The sequence below is a fragment of the Pocillopora verrucosa genome, chromosome 12, assembly GCF_036669915.1.
Source record: "Pocillopora verrucosa isolate sample1 chromosome 12, ASM3666991v2, whole genome shotgun sequence".
NCBI lineage: Eukaryota > Metazoa > Cnidaria > Anthozoa > Scleractinia > Pocilloporidae > Pocillopora > Pocillopora verrucosa.
In genome coordinates this window covers 17,092,591-17,105,502 of record NC_089323.1, presented here as the reverse complement: position 1 = coordinate 17,105,502, position 12,912 = coordinate 17,092,591, and the positions used below count along the sequence as shown (strand labels likewise).

The 12,912-nt window shown below is 37.3% G+C and overlaps 1 protein-coding gene across 5 annotated transcripts in view; it reads left to right on the top strand.

Annotated features, from left to right (window-relative positions):
• LOC131799883 (usherin) overlaps positions 1 to 12,912 on the top strand; it is a 41,568-nt gene that overhangs the window by 23,679 nt on the left and 4,977 nt on the right. For 3 of the 5 annotated variants that reach the window (XM_059117573.2, XM_066159475.1, XM_066159476.1), the window contains exons 30-49: positions 212 to 514; positions 624 to 926; positions 1,033 to 1,335; positions 1,543 to 1,845; positions 2,174 to 2,476; positions 2,714 to 3,016; positions 3,248 to 3,550; positions 4,020 to 4,322; positions 4,641 to 4,943; positions 5,245 to 5,547; positions 5,874 to 6,176; positions 6,975 to 7,277; positions 7,611 to 7,913; positions 8,274 to 8,576; positions 8,761 to 9,063; positions 9,486 to 9,797; positions 10,380 to 10,682; positions 11,184 to 11,471; positions 11,737 to 12,039; positions 12,560 to 12,668. In XM_059117573.2, the coding sequence (XP_058973556.2) occupies positions 212 to 514; positions 624 to 926; positions 1,033 to 1,335; positions 1,543 to 1,845; positions 2,174 to 2,476; positions 2,714 to 3,016; positions 3,248 to 3,550; positions 4,020 to 4,322; positions 4,641 to 4,943; positions 5,245 to 5,547; positions 5,874 to 6,176; positions 6,975 to 7,277; positions 7,611 to 7,913; positions 8,274 to 8,576; positions 8,761 to 9,063; positions 9,486 to 9,797; positions 10,380 to 10,682; positions 11,184 to 11,471; positions 11,737 to 12,039; positions 12,560 to 12,668 (5,860 nt within the window). Of the gene's footprint in view, positions 1 to 211; positions 515 to 623; positions 927 to 1,032; positions 1,336 to 1,542; positions 1,846 to 2,173; positions 2,477 to 2,713; positions 3,017 to 3,247; positions 3,551 to 4,019; positions 4,323 to 4,640; positions 4,944 to 5,244; positions 5,548 to 5,873; positions 6,177 to 6,974; positions 7,278 to 7,610; positions 7,914 to 8,273; positions 8,577 to 8,760; positions 9,064 to 9,485; positions 9,798 to 10,379; positions 10,683 to 11,183; positions 11,472 to 11,736; positions 12,040 to 12,559; positions 12,740 to 12,912 lie in introns of all 5 variants that reach the window. The other 2 variants (XM_066159477.1, XM_066159478.1) reach the window with 2 other exon arrangements.

Here is a 12,912-nt window from a genome sequence, read left to right as displayed (position 1 = left end):
ATTTAATCAGTTCAATGTGAAATTTTGGTAAAGGTTTGTTAAACTGGTATGGCTTTGAACAAGTTAGTTTGAACGGCCGATGCTAATCAATTTTGTTCATATCTTTTAAACATTCACCAATCAATTAATTGATAGTGGCTCTTTCAGAAATGCAGATGTAATGGAAATTAGCTATGTGTTGTTTAACTTGAGTTGTGTATTTTAATTTTAGTTCCCTCGCAAGCTCCTGCTAACTTTACTGTGACTTCAAGCAATTCTACCAGTATCGCAGTATTTTGGCAGTTACCACCAGCTGACTCCAGAAATGGAATAATATCAGGATACAAATTGTTCTTCAAAAAGAAGGGTTCTGCTGAAAGATCTACTTCGTTGACTATTTCAAATGGGACAACTCGCTATAAAAAGTTGACAGGGCTAGATAAATACACAGAGTACGCGTTTCAGTTATTGGCTTTCACAGCTGTTGGTGATGGACCAAAGAGTTCAATAAAGTTTGGCGAAACGAACGAAGATGGTAAGAAACTTAAGATACATACATGTGCCTGTTGTACAAGTATACCAGCTGTCTTTTTGTAAACAGAAATTTAATATTTTATTATAATCTACGAGTTGCTTGATTTTAGCCCCATCAAAACCTCCGAGTAACTTTACAGTGAAGACAATCTCATCTACCAGTATTGCAGCATCCTGGCAATTACCACCAGTAGACTCCAGATATGGAATTATCATTGGTTTTAAATTGTACTACAAAAAGAGAGGCATTCCAAGATTAGAAACATCAATAACAATTAAAAATGGAATGGTTCGTAGCAAACCTGTGACAGGGCTTGCTAAATTCACAGAATATGAACTCCAAGTGTTGGCCTTCACGTCTGTTGGCGACGGACCAAAGAGTTCTATAAGGGTCGAACGAACAAAGGAGGATGGTAAGAGCCTAGTTAATCCTTTCTGAACTCACATGGGCTCAGTTATTTTTCTCCTATCAATTTTTATCAATAATTATAAAGTTTTCTCTGTCACATCTATTTGCAGCACCATCACAGGCCCCTAGCAACTTCTCCTTAATTGTGCGTAGCTCCACCGCTATAACCGTATCATGGCAGTTACCACCGGCAGACTCCAGAAATGGATTTATCACAGGATTCAAAATTTTTTACAAAAAGAAAAGCTCAGCAACATTGCCAGCCTCAATAACTGTGAGGAATGGTACAACGGAAAGTGATGACGTCATTGGGCTTGAAAAGTATACAGAATATGAATTTCAAGTGTTGGCCTTTACTTCCGTTGGTGATGGACCAAAGAGTAACGTTAGGATTAAGAGGACAAAAGAAGATGGTAAGAAAATAAAAATAGCTATGTCTCCACCTTCGTACGGAGATTTCTTTGGATCAATTTGTCAGAATGACTCAGTAGAATTGAGATTTTCAGGCGAAAAACCCTCTTACGCCCTTTCTACTTCGATAGAGTATTTCTTAGCTTTCCCCAGCTTACTTGAATGTGATGAATTACTTCTCACGAAATGAATTAATTTTCTGATGGCAGTTCCATCAAAATCTCCAAGCAATTTCACTGTGGCCGCAAGTTCCTCATCCAGTATTACAGCATCATGGCAGTTACCACCCAAGGACTCTAGAAATGGAATTGTCAGAGGATTCAAATTGTATTACAAAAAGAGAGGCTACACGGGGCTACCTAACACTTTAATCATTAGGAATGAGACGATTTGTACTAAAGCTGTTATTGGACTAGAAAAATACACAGAATATGAATTCCAAGTTTTGGCCTTCACTTCTATTGGTGATGGACCTAACAGTTCTGCTGAAGTTGCAACAACAAAGGAAGATGGTAAGTAAGGGGACTAATAACGACTAAATTTGACTGCCATTTTATTTTCTCAGAAGAGGTTTGTTGTTATGTGTTAAACAGGTTTTCAATGGCATTTTCCCTGGTAGGAACGTCTTAAGTCAGTCATAGGTGCATTATTTGTCTTGCTGAGGTTATCAACAATTTTTATGTTATTAACACGATCAACTGAAATTTGTGTTGAATATTTACATTGCTTATTACCTACATTAGTTAATGATGAAATATCAATAACCATAATGTTACATGGACAATAGATTGTGGTATGAATTTAATTAAGCTACATAGCACTTCCGTTGTTCAATTACAGCTCCTTCTAAAGCTCCAACTAACTTCTCTGTGACGGCGAGCAACTCTACCAGTATCACAGCATATTGGCAGTTACCACCAGCAGACTCCAGAAATGGAATCATAACAGGGTTTAAATTGTTTTTCAAAAAGAGAGGCTCTGCAGGATTACCGGTGGCTTTAACTATAAGCAACGGACAAATTAATTTTAAACGTGTTAACGGCCTTGATAAATACTCGGAGTATGAATGTCAAGTCTTGGCCTTCACTACTATTGGTGATGGACCGAGGAGTGCTGTCGTTGTCGAGTCAACAATGGAAGATGGTATCTTTATTCCTTCAGTTTATTGTTTGAAACACTTCAAAGGGTTGTTACTGATAAGAAATATCTGACGTATTTCACATAACCTTGAAGCTTGAACCTCAGTAGTTATAGTACATAGTCAACTAACTTTATGAACGCAAAACAAGTTAGAAAAATCCTAAAATGTGACTTTTTTTTCAGAAACATCTCATACAACATTGAAATGAAGCTATTAATTGGTAGTCATTTGATTTTTAGTTCCATCGCAACCTCCAAGAAATTTCAGCGTGACCGCAAACTCGTCCACTAGTGTTACAGCATCCTGGCAGTTACCATCTGTTGAATCCAGACATGGAGTCATTATTGGATTTAAATTATCCTACAAAAAGAAAGATTCTGTCGCAACACCAAACATTCTGAATATCACAAATGGATCCGTCGAGAGCAAAGAGATCACTGGGCTCGATAAATACACAGAATATGAATTTCAAGTGTTGGCCTTCACTTCTGTTGGTGATGGGCCAAAAAGCCCTGTTCTTGATAGGAGAACAGAGGAAGATGGTGAGAAGTCATTGAGAGACCTAGCAATTTTACGTTCACATCTTAGTCCATTTATGTTATAGATTGTATTTAAAATTGACTTTAACCATAGACGGGTTCGCAATGTTTTGAGAGATCCCTTGAATGAGCTGTGATTGCTTAGGGCAAATTTCCTTCGACTCATGCAGTCGTGCTGATATTAAAGCACTGATTTCATGATATATTGATGAATTAAACTGTCTCTTGTTCCAGTTCCTTCAGAATCCCCGGATAACTTCACTGTAGTAGTGAGCTCTTCCACTAGTATTACAGCCTCTTGGCAGTTACCGCCCACTGACGCTAGGAATGGAATCATCACAGGATTCAAACTTTTCTTTAAAAAGAAAGAACTCATAGATCCACCAATTGTTTTAATTATAAACAATAGAACAAGTCGCCATCAAAGATTCACAGGGCTGGATGAGTACACAGAATATAAATTTCAAATTTTGGCGTTCACATCTGTTGGTGATGGACCGAACAGTTCTGTACAAGTGAAAAGGACTCTAGAAGATGGTAAGAGGAGTAATCGTTGTCCAAAAATTTTGTCCAAAAATGTAAATGTCCATTCCTATGAAAAAAATTGATATTGCGAGCAGCAGAGAAATATTCAATTTTTTTCATTTTGTGGCTCTTCGTAATTTGAGTTTATATAATTTTCCTAAATGGTGCCAAAAAAAATTCCGATATGGTATAGCCATCACAGTTTGTGGTATCTATTTAGTTTGAGGAAATTAAAGTACCCCCCATCAAAAGTCATGCCTGTTGTGAATGAATGTCTGCTCGTTGAAGCTTTAATTTTTTTCCATAGCTCCGCAAAAGTTTTGAGTTCTACCAGTCTTTAAGATTCTTGGCATTAAACTCACCAGAAGACTCCAGCAACAGGATCATCACGCAGGATTTTTTTTTATGCAGTCCTGCATTGCAGGTCTGTTGAAAACAATGGTCATGACATAATGAAGACTTTTTCGTTTCCCTATTGCAGTTCCTTCGGGGTCTCCCACTAACTTCACGGTGACAGCAAGCTCTTCTACCAGTATCACGGCATCTTGGCAGTTACCACCAGCAGACTCCAGAAATGGAATCATGGTAGGATTCAAATTGTTTTACAAAAGAAAAAGCCCTGGGGAAGCAGCAACCATGGTAATTATCAACAACGGAACAGCCAGCACTAAAGATGTTACAGTGCTTGCTAAGTACACAGAATATGAATTTCAAATTTTGGTCTTCACTTCTGTTGGCGACGGCCCAAACAGTTCTGTTAAGATTGAACGAACAAGAGAAGATGGTAAGGACTAAAGGGAAACTATATCGCCTCATACTTATATCAAGGTTCAGCTTCCTTCTTATTACGGAGCTTTCTTTTGAAAGATAGATAAATAAAGAAATTATTGAGACCGTCACTGTGGACGAATGGTTATCATAGTGGACCGAGGATTGAGAGTTTCAGCCGGAAGCCGGACTGGTTATTGTGATTTGTTGTCGATCAAGACATTTAGATCTTGTGTCCTTTATGTTTGGATCCGTCTATTATCTAGGTATCGGCGATTTATTGGAATGTAATGAATGAAGTCTAATACTATTTAATTAAATTTTTCAATGACAGTTCCATCGAAAGCTCCGAGCAATTTCACTGTGACTGCTAGCTCTTCTACCAATATTACTACATCCTGGCAGTTACCACCAGAGGACGCCAGAAATGGAATTGTCTGGGGATTTAAATTGTACTACAAAAAGAGAGGCTCCATCGGGTTCCCAATTACTTTAATTATTAGAAATCAGACGATTCGCACTAAAGATGTCATTGGATTAGACAAATACACAGAATATGAATTTCAGGTGTTGGCCTTCACTTCTGTTGGCGATGGACCAAAGAGTTCTACCGAAGTCGCAAGAACAAAGGCAGACGGTAACAAATTTCTATTATTAGCCACAGAGAAAGATCTGCTATCATAGGTTGTGTAATAGTATTTTAAATGAGGCGAAACTAAAAAGTCATTTTAATTACCACAGTTACCTTACTGACGTTATCAGCAATGCTCATGTGACTAAAATTACCAACTTAAACATAGCGTTGGAGCTAAATTTCATTAGAAACCTGACGTGCTTCTTAGTTACTTTGAATTAGGATGGGTCATCAGTAATGAGGATATTACGTGGAGAAGCTGAATTTAATTGAATTACATAGCACATTTGTTATTTTATTACAGTGCCTTCGAGAGCTCCGCGTAACTTCTCTTTGAAGGCCAGTAATTCTACCAGTATCACAGCATACTGGCAGTTACCACCAGCAGACTCCAGAAATGGAATCATCACAGGATTTAAATTGTTCTTCAAAAAGCAAGGCTCTGCAGGATTACTGGCAGCTTTAGCTTTAAGCAATGGACAAATTCGTTTTAAACGTGTGACTGGGCTTGATAAATACTCTTGGTACGAATTCCAAGTGTTGGCCTTCACTTCTGTTGGTGACGGACCAAGGAGTTCTGTTGTTGTGGAGAGAACTACGGAAGATGGTATCTGTATTTCTCTTGTTTATTGGTTTATAACATTCATATGTAATAAATTTTAAATATTCATCGGAATTGATTAATCATCATCTAACATAATCTATGTAAAGTCTTGGAGCCTAGTAGTTACGTTGCGTTGTAATCATTATTGTTTTTAATAATCAAGAAATGTTGTTTTAACCAACGAGGTTTGCGTATTTAAAGTTCTTTATGAACCCGCAGCTAACCGGAAAACTGTTCAATATGATTTTTGTTTAATAGGCGTTATATTCCAGAAAATATCTCATATTTGTAGAAAGAACGTGATTGATGAGTTAGGTTTTGTATTACAGCTCCGTCCCAATCTCCAAGGAACTTAAGCTTGACCCCAAGCTCTTCCACGAGTGTTACAGCATCCTGGCAGTTACCATCTGTTGAATCCAGGCATGGAGTTTTAATAGGGTTTAAATTATCGTACAAAGAGAAAGTTTCTCCGGCAACACAAGTTATTCTGAATATCACAAATGGAACAGTTGAGACAAAAGACATCAGTGGGCTCAAAAAGTACACAGAATATGAATTTCAAGTGTTGGCGTTTACTTCTGCTGGGGATGGACCAAAAAGCTCTGTCGTTGTTGTGAGAACAAATGAAGACGGTAGGAGTTCATTAGAGAAACAAAGAAAATTTTGCTTTCACATTTGGGCTATTGTCCCTTGACTTCCTGAGGAATACAGTCCCCTCCTGAAAAGACGAATCTTCAATGTCTGAGTTATCGGAAGTTGAAAACAAATAATTTAGAACAGGGAGAAATTGGTGTTTACTGAATTTCTGTGCGTGCAGGGTGCAATTTAGTCCAATTCAATCCAGAAGTAGAAAGAAAGGTTGAGTTATATTTCTCACACATTCAGCAATTTTAACTCCTCTTTTTTTTCTACCATGCTTGCCATCCAATGGACTTAAACAGTAACCTTTAAATTCTGGTGCGTATATTAGATTTAAAAAATGTGGTTTATACAGTTTTTATGGAAGCCTAACAAAATATGGCTTAAAGAGACTCATTGCTATGCCCTAACAACAATGGTCTTGAGCTATGTCCACACCAGCTCTTTTTATTCTAATTTACACTGCACCTGTACGTTACGAAGTTCAAATCTGATGATATTAGTAAATCGTCACATGAGATATTTCTAGATTTAATCTGTAGCAAAATGCATCTCGAGTGGATCTGGTTGTTGTGGGTACTCTTTAAAAGAAATTCAGATCATGTAACAAACTTTATTCTCCAAAACGCGCCGGAGATCTCATGAATGAATCAAGATTGCTCAGTGCACAATTCTTGTAACTCATAGATTCGTGTTGTTAATAGTTGTGCAGTTATTTATCGAACGCCATGCGTCATCCATGTTTTCTGTTGTGCAAATAGTCTGAAGACATAATTTGTCTCTCGTTGCAGTTCCTTCAAGGTCCCCGGATAACTTCACTTTAGTAGTGCGCTCATCCACTGGTATAACTGCGTCTTGGCAACTACCACCAGTTCACGCCAGGAATGGAATCATCAGAGGATTCAAATTGTTCTACAAAAAGAAAGGCTTCATAGATCCACCAATTACTTTAACTATTAGGAATAGCACAAGTCGCTATGCACTGGTCACTGGGCTAAATGTGTACACAGAATATGAATTCCAAATATTGGCGTTCACATCTGTTGGTGATGGACTGAACAGTTCTCTGGAGGTGAAAAGGACAGCGGAAGAGGGTAAGAGGAGTGGCGTGAGCGAGCTAAATGTTTCTATTAACTCCAAAGTATGATAACAGGACACTGATGAAATACCTAATCCTTGAAATATGGAAAACTATTAGCATTAGGTAAATTATTAAAAATGTGTTGGCTCTATATAATTTAATTTGATTGGTTTTATTTCATAGCGCAAAACACTTCCTACACTGTAAAGAATTAAGAGTTTTTTGTTTCGTAGACGATTTGTTCTTTGTACATAATATATATTTGGTTTGATGACATTGAGTCAACACTAATCTGTAAAGATGTTTTCCAGTTGCGATTAATTTTTTTTCCTTGTGGAATTCTTAGTTCCTTCCAAAGCTCCAGAAAATTTTACCGTGACTGAATGTAGTTCTACAAGTATTACAGCTTATTGGCAGCTACCACCAGCAGACTCCAGAAAAGGGATCATCGCAGGATTTAAATTGTTTTACAAAAGAAAGGATTCTGTAGCTTCACCAACAATGATAATTCTTAACAATGGAAAGATCCACGCTAAGAATGTCACTGAGCTTGATGAGTACACAGAATATGAATTTCAAGTGTTGGCCTTCACTTCAGTTGGTGACGGACCAAAGAGCTCTCTTGAATTGGCAAAGACAGCGGAAGATGGTGAGTGCCAAGTTTTCTAAGATTTCTAAATATAGTAACCATTTTGTGTACATTGTGACCTGACTAAAACAATGCCTATTCTTATGTTTCATTGAAAAATTTTTCCTGCAGTCTATCCAAAGAGAATGCCCTCAATCTGTCACCTGTGTTTATGAAGAGACGTCAGCTTATGGTCATGCTTTACCATTAAGCAGCTATTGGAGAACAAACATATCGAGTTACAAACATCGTTTATCTTAATTCCTTGCATATAACTGTTCATTTATTCAATAGAGTTAAAGGTGGTCCTTTTTTTTAATCACTTCACACATAAGCCTAGTCACTGAAGAAGTTATGTAACTTCTCCTTTTCAAATTGCAGTTCCCTCGAACGCTCCAATTAACTTTACTCTGGCTGCAAACTCTTCAACCAGTATCACAGCGCGCTGGCAGTTACCACCAGTTGATTCCAGAAATGGAATCATTACAGGATTTAAATTATTTTACAAAAAGAGAAACACCACCTTGGAACCGACTAGCTTTACCATTCATAACAGAACAACTAATACCAAAGTTGTCGCTAAACTCGACGAGGACACAGAATATGAATTTCAAGTGTTAGCCTTCACATCTGTCGGTGATGGACCTAAAAGTTCGGTAGAAGTTGAAAGAACGAGGGAAGATGGTGAGAATAATAACCTAGGACCTAAACTGTAAGGTCTGATGCTTTAAAATGAAGGTTGGAGAGCGATATGAGTGATAGATGTCAAATAAACGGAAGCACATTTCTTTACTTAGTTCTATGACGTAAGCCTATCGAGAAAGGATGTTAATGATATATTGAATAATTTTCCTTTCCCTTATTGCAGTTCCTACGGGATCTCCCAGGAACTTCACCTTGACTGCAAGCTCCTCCACCAGTATAATGGCATCATGGAAGTTACCACCAGTAGACCTCAGAAATGGAATCATCAAAGGATTTAAATTGTTTTACATAAGAAAAAGCTCTAGAGAACCAGCAACCATCATAATTACCAACAATGGAACAATCAATGCTAAAGATGTTACAGGACTTGATAAGTACACAGAATATGAATTTCAAGTGTTGGCCTTCACCTTTGTTGGTGATGGACCAAACAGCTCCGTGGAGATTATTAGAACAAAAGAAGATGGTAAGAAGTTGTCGTATGAAGGCTTCCTTGTATTCATAAAATAACTTCGTGGTTGTTTTTGAACCTGGTATATAAGAATGATGTCAAACTGCTTTGCAATTTTGTCGTCATTCCATAAGGTACAGCTGGAAAGCGTACAAAGAATTTCTATGAACTGATGTTATAAAATAAATCTCCTATTAGTTTCCGTGTAGCCTTTAGCGCTTTTGTATTAAAAACTTAAACGTTGAAGTTCGTTTGTATTTGTCGTTTGACGATGATCGGTCGTGAAATTAACGAAGTAACCAATTGACGTGCTAAAAATGTTTTAATATTACTTATTTAGATCGTGTCCTCTTCCTTTGTCCTTTCCTCCTTTCTTTTACTTATAATTTTATTTACTGTTAATAATCTTTTCTGGGTTTTCATGTTTCATTTTTTAGTGCCTTCAAAACCTCCACGTAATTTTTCTGTGACTGCAAGCTCCTCTACCAGTGTTAAAGCATCCTGGCAGTTACCACCAGCAAAGTTCAGAAATGGAATCATAACAGGACATAAATTGTTGTACAAGAAGAAGGATTCTGCTTCTTCAGTAACCATGAGAATTATTTATAATGCATCAATCCATACTATCCATACTGAGGATATCACTGGGCTTGATAAATACACAGAATATGAATTTCAAGCGTTGGCCTTCACTTCTGTTGGTGACGGACCAAAGACTTCCCTTCATGTGGAGAGAACAAAGGAAGATGGTTAGAAAATTATATATCATTTAGGAACAGTAAATAGGAGTAAAAAAGATGGTGAATTTTAAGCTCGGTAATGTAATGAGGAGAGATGATTTTTCATCATGTCATGCACAGTGTGCTGAAAGAGTATCACACAGGATCCTTGGCCACGGTCATGGCGTAGCTCTTCGTGCTAGAGCGTTGGGAGCGGAATCCGAAGCTCTAATGTTCGATTCCTTATGGAGATTAAAAGTTATTTCTTTTTCCTACGCTCGTGATGAGATGAAAAAATATTTTCTCTCAGAAAATAGCAATATGTATCATTTATGCCATCGGCCGTCAAGGTTACACAAATAAGTAAGGTTTTTGACCTTCTCTAATTTTTTATTTTTTAAATTATGTCGAACTATTTCACCTTTTACATCTAAACGCGCTTATAAATTCATTTTCTAGGACAAGAAAGGTAGAATGCTGATTTCTTTGATTATCACCGAAGATAAAAAGTGTCCTAAGGATTGCTGACAAATTATAATTTTCACTCAAGGGAATATGTCTTGCGTAACTAATTGTTTTATAATTTTTTCCTTTTTTTTAATTAAATTGCAGTTCCTTCCAAAGCTCCGGCTAACTTATCTGTGACGTCAAATTCTCCTACCAGTATTACAATATCCTGGCAGCCTCCACCTAAAAAAGAAAGACATGGAATTATCAAAGGATTTAAGTTGTATTACAGGGAGAGAAGCTCTGAAGGAACCACAACCATCGTAACTATTAACAGTGAAGTAACATTAAGTAAAGTTGTCCATGGGCTTTTTAAGTACACAGAATATGAATTTCAAGTCTCGGCCTTTACTTCTGTTGGTGATGGACCAAAGAGCGTTGTTAAGATCGAGAGAACAAAGGAAGATGGTAAGAGGCCACATACAGATTGAATTTAAATGCTGAATTCAGGCGAAGAGTCTTTGAAAACGAATTTCTTCTGAATTATTATTTTTTTTTGGGAGGAGGGAGTGGAACAGATCACTCTCTCGTGCTCTTTTGACTTTTAGAGTCAAAAGGGTTTCGTTTTTTTGACGATTCTTCCGCCAACAAAAAAAAGCCTTATTCCTATTAATCTTATGTAGGAAATGTCTCATAATATGGATGTGCAAATTGCAGATGGGATCGATGAGAGACCTTTGCCATTTTCATGTTTTGGGTTATTTGGTCTGACAATTTACGAAAGGAAAGTCATTTGAAACGAAAAAAAACCGGGAAATATTGCTTTGTTTGGTCTTGTGTGTGTCAGATTTCTGAGGTTCCAAATTTTGAATTTTTTTTTTTGTCATAGTTAAAGGAACTTAAAGGGGATGGCTAGGGTGCATGTTATTAAAATTTGTATTACTTATCAATTCTTATTTTTCGTATTAGCACCGAGCTCTCCTCTATCGTTTTCCTATAAGGAACTAGCCCCGAATAATTTTCATGGTCCAAGAATAAACTTGACTTGGAGCAGACCTGCGGAATCTAATGGAATCATCAGGAATTACATTGTGTTTTATGCAAACCAAGAAGGTGAGACGAAGCAAAGCGTTGGAGGAGACACGTTCAGTTACTTGGTAGATGTCCTGGGTGGAGTTACTTGTCATTTCTATATCGGAGCTGTAACTGTCAAACCTGGACAGAATGCGTCATTGTCTGCGAAAACCAATGAGTACGGTATGTTATGCCATCGTAACTAAGTACAAAAGTGTAGAAAATTTAACTTGATAATGCCCATGACTCATGTACGTGAATTGATTGGTGACAAAGTATTACGGTGAAAAAGAATAAGTAAATAGGTTTAGCTTAATGTAAGGAATGTAGGACAAATAAAACTTCCGTTTGTGCACTACTTGAATACTATAACTCACTGTTGTCGTTTTTCATTCCGTTTTTAATCTGTAAGTTTATTGCATATGGGTCTTTCTTATCTCTCTTTTAGAGCCTAGTCATGGACCAGAAAATGTATCGTCTATCGAAGTTGATTACACAAAATATCAGATAACCTGGAATAGTCTGACAAGACAGGTCGCCAATGGGTTCGTCAAAATGTATCAAGTGAGACTTGACTTAAAAGAAAGTTGCACTTCGTTTCACACTTCATTTAATTCAACCTTCAACACATCCAAAACAGAGATACTGTTGTCCAGTCTCTCAATGTGCACAAGATATGAAGTGTCAGTTAGAGCCTTCACTGAGGCTGGGCCTGGACCCTACAGCCAGTCTTTAGCGATCCAGACGTTGGGTGAGTCAAAGATGCGAGACATGTTGACTTCAACCATGTTGGTTTACAACCCAAAAACAATATTATCAAAGATTTTGTTGCAAGTCTCGATATACCTGCTTTGTAGTACACATAGGAGCCTTAACTAAACGCTTTCCCTTGGCAGACGTTGTTGGATACTACATCGAAAAGTAAAAGGTGGAAGAAATGCTCCACATTTGAATTCAATGTTGAAATAAGAAGAGACATTAGTTTCAGTCTTTCTGTATTTAGTGAGAGCTACTGCTACTGCTAAATTCTATCTACTGCTTGAAGACATTATTGCTTCTTACTGAATACATTTGAAATCCGACGTTATTAATGTCATGTATAACTTGTTAGTAAGGGATGGAAATGGAGGAAGGGAGTCCATTTTTTTATTGTCTTGGAGATGAAAATCATTAGGAGGCTAGGATCACTTCCTAAATAAGAGGTAAATTTGTTCAAGTAGTTATTTTCACGTAGATTTCCTCTCCAATGAACATTGAGTTTCCTTTCACAGGTACAATTTGGTCTCTTGAGAAGCCCTCTCCGCCAGCATTTTCTTCGAATTTTAGTGACGGAGGAATCAAAGCAAAAATTACACTCCCAAATTTCCCAGGAAGTGCAAAGTACGTTGTGGCAAGTTTTAGTTCTCTCTTTCAACAAATGCACGAAGTCTAAAATAATCTCTTCACATCAGGTAAACTTTTTTAAGGCTGGTACGAAACTGTAACAAAGCTCTAGTAAGGTCAGTCGATAAACCCCAACGCATAAAAGAAAAATAAATCTTTAAGAAGAACGAACCCAACGTAAATTATCGAAGATTTTTGGTTGGCCGCTGTTATGGTAGTTCACGTGATATAAGTAACACTG